Below are 6000 nucleotides of genomic sequence, written 5' to 3' on the forward strand. Positions count from 1 at the left end.
CCGCGGGAGGTTGGCTGTGGGAGCGTACTGACCACCAGGGGGCAGCTCCTGCATTGAGCATCTGCCCCCTGGTGGTCAGTGCGCATCATAGCTACTGGCTGGACATCCGGTCATAACAGTTGCTTAGGCTTTTATATATATAGATTGACAATATTATTGCTACAGAGCCAACAAAGACATGCTAAAACTATTCCATAAAAAAGAAAACACAAATGAATAAAACTAGAACTCAGGAAGCAGATAATTAAGAGATTCAAAGCAGATTTTTTTTTAAATCAAGGATGCTATGATGAAGTTATATGCTAAGTCATTTAGAAATCTTAAATTTATGTTCTAAGAAAAACATAAATTTACTAAAACTTACTCATGAAGCCTCAGTGAGCAAGGAAAAAGTTGAAAGCATTATCAATTATTTTCCCGCTAAAAAACTTTAGAGCCAGATGATTTTTATCAATAAATTATTTCAGATTTTAAGTGATAGCTAATTCAATGCTGTATAAATTATCCACTCCCAAATGCAGGAAGAGATGAAAGCCCTCTGATAGGTGTAATGAGACTGGCATGATCCTAATATCACAATTTGACAAAGGCAGCATATAAACAAAAAGAAAACTATATATTAGTGTTCCAGTGGACCTGTGGCAATGTCTGGAGGCATTTTTAGTTGTCACAACTTGGTGAGGGAGGAGTTCCTACTGACATCTAGTGGGTATAGGTCAGGGATGCTGTAAATGTTCTACAGAGAACAAGACAACCATCCACAAGAAAGAATTACCAGACCAAAATGTCAGTTGTTCCAAGGGTAAGAAACACTATTATAGATGGACCACTTATGATCATAGATGAGAGGGTACTAATGGAAAAAACACACAACAAAAAATCTAATTCAATATGTATAGTAAAAGAATAATTCATCAACATCAGGGCTTACCTCATTTTTAATGTTAGAAAATCTATAAATGCATCATATCAAATAAGAAAAACCATATAACTTTGAAACATTAGAGGCATTCTCATTAAAATCAAAATGTTTACCTTTAGCAACATTAATAATTTACATTGTTATGGAAGTTCAGTCATCAAAGTTATTACTTATATAAAACAGAAATAAGATAAGATACACAACTGTTAGAAAAGAAGGGGGAAAACCTTTATTATTTGCAAACCATTTGTCTACTAGAAAATCCAAGATAATTTTTGGGTAAATTTTAATTTAAAAAGAACAAAGTTTTTTATAGATATCAAATGAAATTTCATGATGCCAATAATGACCAATCACAAATATTAGTAGGAAAAACAATTTTATAATTTTAACAAACAAAAATGTATTTGAAGTAACCCTAACAAGAAGCCTGTGTGACTCATATCAAGAAAATTACAGCCCTAACCGGTTTGGCTCAATGGATAGAGCGTCAGCCTGCAGACTGAAGGGTCCCAGGTTCGATTCCGGTCAAGGGCACCAAAAAAAAAAAAAGAAAAGAAAATTACAAAACTTTACTGGATAAATCAGTAGACACAGAAAATAAACCGTGTTTCTGTCTGGCCTCCCGGATTATTTTGTAAATCTCATATAATACTCATCAAAGACTCACCATGGTTTTAGGGTAGAACTTTAAACAATGCTTAACCTCATAAAACATACATACATAAATTATTTTTTTAATTAATTTCAGAGAGGAAGGGAGAGGAAGAGAGACAGAGAAATATCAATGATGAGAGAGAATCATTGATTGGCTGCCTCCTGCATGCCCCCCATTGGGGATTGAGCCCGAAACCCAGGCATGTGCCCCAACCAGGAATCGAACCGTGACCTTCTGGTCCATAGGTTGATGCTCAGCCACTGAGTCACACTAATCAGGTCATACATAAGAGACAATTTTATTTTGCTTGTTAAGTAATGAGAGGTGATGTTATCAATATGATGGTATCAGTTCAAAGGAGATAGGCAGATAGGTGCTGAAATTAATTTACAAATAGGTGAAAAATGGATCAATATCAGTTGCCTTCCACTGAACACACCAATTTGCATTTCTATGGACTAATATTATTTGTATTATTGTTCTACAGTTTAGAGTTGTAAAATAGCTCAAAGACAATGGGAAATAACACAGAAGGCTAGACTTAGTAATCTTTTTCTTCTTCATTTGTTTGCCCATTTCAAAAGCTTTCACTATTTTTTGAAAATAAATACAAAATAAAATATTTGCACTGTCTCAAATTGCAAAGAATTTTTAAATGTGGAAGCCTACCATTGGGCTTAATGATACTAAAAAATTGAAATCAACCTAAAAGACCATCAAATAAGTAGATAGTTAAATAAACTACAATACAATCAATCATGTTCTAAAACACAATTCAGTCCTTTAAATTCATCTTTTTAAAGAATATTTAATGACATGGGAAATGCTAACAATAAAGTGTTAAGCAAAAAAAGCAGGCTAAAAACTGTCCAGTGAATGTTGGTCTTAATTTTAAGAAAAAAATAATAAAAATGAAAAGATACTGGCAGGGGGAAGGGGGGGGGAATATACCAAAACACTAGGTATTTCCAAGTAGTGAAATTATGAAATATTTTCTTTTATTCTTTTTATTTTTACAATTTCCTTTTTTCTCACCTTTTTATTGCATCTCCCCCTCCCTTGAGACTTTATTTATTTGAAGATCCTTTTATTTGCCAAATAGATATTAATTCATATGGCAGCTAGCCAAATGGGAGGCCTGGGGCCAGTCACCATCTATCACCCATTCTTTCACCAGGCCTGTGACTGCCCAGGAGTGGAAGGAACCCCTCCTTTTCTGATGAGGGTCGGGTAAATCCTTACAATCCTGCTTTTTAATCAGATTCCAGTTGTCTACCATAGGCCCAGGTTTTATTGTTACTGTGTAATTGGTCCAGGACTGGTGAAGGAGACTGGTAGTGCTTCCAGATCTGTGTAGAGATTGTGTTTTCTTCCTCTGCAGAACCTAAAGGAGCCGGAGCTGGTGGCGGCGGTGGCTTTGGTGGAGGCGGCGGATTTGGCGGAGGAGGTGGCAGCGGAGGTGGCGGCAGCGGTGGCGGAAGCTTTGGAGGGGGTGGACCGCCCGGTTTGGGGGGACTGTTCCAGGCCGGAATGCCCAAGCTGAGATCCACGGCCAACAGGGACAATGGTAAAGTATTTTCTTCTCTCTCGGTCACTGAAGACCAGGGTTTGGTGGTTTGGAGGCTTGGCATCCCCGCTAAGGCACCGCACCCTTTAAAACATTCTAGATTCCTTGAAATGTTAACTTAGAAGAGAGACTCTGTGGAGCATCTTTTTTAAATTAAATCGGTATCAGACGTGTCCTTGGGGTAACTTGTACTTTTTTGTACTTTTCTAAAGGGTGAGCTAGAGTGGGAAGAAAAGAAAGGAACAAATGGAACTTGCCGCCCTGGAAACTGCCCAGTGACCTGGCAAATTCCGCTTTCTTTGTGAGGCAGCCTGACCCAGCTGTCTAGCATAGTAAATACTTGTGAGCCACATTTCACACACACTATGGAGCGTGTCATACGGAACATAATTACATATCTCACCAAGTCTGAAAAGGTGTTTTGCTGACAGACATTTGGCGTTTCAGGGCCAGTGAGTCTAAGTCTTCCCTGCAGGGAGCCAGGGAAATGAGTCCTTCAGGATTGTGTGTGGACCCGCTGGCAGAGGGGGAGCTGAACCTGGCCGAGCCCAAGTGAAAACCTCACAGAGCACGAGGCGCTCTCCTGACCATGGCAGGAGCTCAAGAAATCATATCATAAAGCTTTCTTTTTCATGTTTACTGTTAGAAGAGTTTTATCTCTAATTTTGTGAACTTTTAAAACGTCCACTGGGGAAAGTATGAAATTCCCACATTGGTCTGAAGATAAAGTCACTGAATCCTCAGTGACTATTTTAGCACTGGATGGCAAACTCTAGAAAGAGACTCAATAATATGAGAGAGTCTATCTTGCCAGACCTGCATTGAAATTGAAATTTATTTAAAACCGACCATAAGGATTTTAGGTAGCTGATAAATGCATACATTTAGTACTTTTTTTTTAAGGTGAAGAAATTAAGGCAAGAGACAACTGGAAGTAAAATAATAAAATGAAGGTGGAATTTAAGTTTGTCCATAAAAGGGTATACCAGAAGTATATATATTCATAGTATACTATCCATGTAATGGATCCTATCCATGTAATATAGTAGCTGCAGCTTTAATCTGAACTTGGAAGATATAACTTATTACAAGTTGGCGACATAAAAATATACCACACAGTCAAGGACACTCCATCTTCTTTTAGTACTAAAGTTGAAACAAAATTCTAGAGTTCGCATTACTCCGCTGTATAAATCCCTCCCAATGTCTGTCACTGTGCTTGCACAAAATCTGAACTCTTTTTGGCCTACGAGGCTCTTCCTGACCAGGCTCCTGATGGCACTCAGACTCCATTTCCTAGGGTTCTCTTTCCTCCATGCTCACTGTGTGCCAGGCACACAGGCCTTGGTTTTCAGTTTTTCATTTGAAGTTCATTCCCCTCTCGGGGTCTTTGTACCTGCTAGTCCACTGCCTACCGTGCTAGCTGCATCTCTCCATGGCTGGACTCAGCTCAAGCGTCACATCCTGAGAAGAGCTCCCCAGCTATCCCAGCATCCCCAGGCACTCCATCTCATCGGCCTGTTTAGTTTCTTTTTAGTACTTGTAATTTTCTGAGAACATTTTTGTGTTTGCTGGTCTGTTGTCTATCTCCCCAAAAAGTATGTAAACTATAAAAGAGAGGATCTTTTCTATTTTGCTTACTCCTCTGTCTCTAGCATCTAGAGTAATGGCTGCCATACAGCAGGTGCTCAGCAAATATTTAGTGCATCACTTGGCTGTACTGGTAGAAGTTTTCAGGCTAACCAATTTTTGATTCTGGGGTGGTGGTTTGAATTTTTCTATAACCTTGGTTCCCCTTTAGTTCTTCTCTTTGTTGAACTAGTTTAATATTAATTGTGTAATAGGGTTTTCCTGTCCTGCCGATATTGAAGTGGAATTGACCCAGTAGGAAAAAAGTTGTATAGCTGTTTACTTCTTTGCAGATTAAGACCATTCACTGGTATTAACTTTTTCAATTAAACTTTGACAGTTTTTTTTTCTTAGTTCCTTCTTATTTCTATCATAACTTTCCCATTCTATTTTTCTACCTTCTCTTGGGAGTTTCTCTTCAAAGAGTCTAGGTAACCCTTCTCATATGAAGATTTATACTGAGATAACTAATTTCTTCACCTTAAATGGCTAAGCTATTTTTTTAAGCCTAAGAAGTACCAGGGCAAGGAGGCAGGGATGGTGATGGGGAGAAAAGAAAATCATGAGCAGAAGTGCCATGCGCCACACTGTCCTGTTCTTGTCCTCTGTGAGGAAGAGGGTCTCTCCAGAGCTCCTGGCAGCTTCCTCTCGGTTCCTGCCCACACATAACGCAGGGGTCTCCCCAAAGTCCTGTGGAGAGCTAGCTGCCCGGCTGTAGGACCTCAGGCCGGAAGGTAATGGGAGAGCTGTGATCTGTTCCTCTTCCTCCAGGAAAGGCCACACAAAACCCGATTTAAATAGCAGTTACCTGTATCTTGTAGCATCTAGGAAATGATGTCCAGTTGCTGGGAATCTACTCTAGGTCCTGGTTTCTTTTAAGGCTCCTAATCGTCTAACTGAATTTGCCCCCCCCCCTTGTTCTTCAGATTCCGGAGGAAGCCGCCCCCCGATTTTGCCACCAGGAGCAAGAGCCACGTCTGCCAAGCCGTTCTCACCCCCCAGCGGCCCGGGGCGGTTCCCGGTGCCGTCCCCAGGCCACAGGAGCGGGGCCCCGGAGCCCCAGAGGAACCGCATGCCTCCGCCGCGGCCCGACGGGGGCTCCAAGCCCGAGAGCGGGGGCCTCTCCGGTGCCTAACACGCCCAGACCCATTCAGTCCAGTCTGCACAACCGCGGGCCCCCCCGGAGCCCGGCCCCGGGCCACGCCGCCGCCTTTCCCTGGAAAC

The 6000-nt window shown here is 41.0% G+C and overlaps 1 protein-coding gene across 1 annotated transcript in view; it reads left to right on the forward strand.

Annotated features, from left to right (window-relative positions):
* Positions 1 to 6000, forward strand: part of WIPF1 (WAS/WASL interacting protein family member 1) — a 37183-nt gene that overhangs the window by 19625 nt on the left and 11558 nt on the right. The window contains 3 exon segments of the mRNA XM_014467941.2: positions 2962 to 3147; positions 5703 to 5890; positions 5892 to 5981. Of these exon segments, the coding sequence (XP_014323427.1) occupies positions 2962 to 3147; positions 5703 to 5890; positions 5892 to 5981 (464 nt within the window).

This window comes from Myotis lucifugus, unplaced genomic scaffold (genome assembly GCF_000147115.1).
Source record: "Myotis lucifugus unplaced genomic scaffold, Myoluc2.0 scaffold_5, whole genome shotgun sequence".
Lineage (NCBI taxonomy): Eukaryota > Metazoa > Chordata > Mammalia > Chiroptera > Vespertilionidae > Myotis > Myotis lucifugus.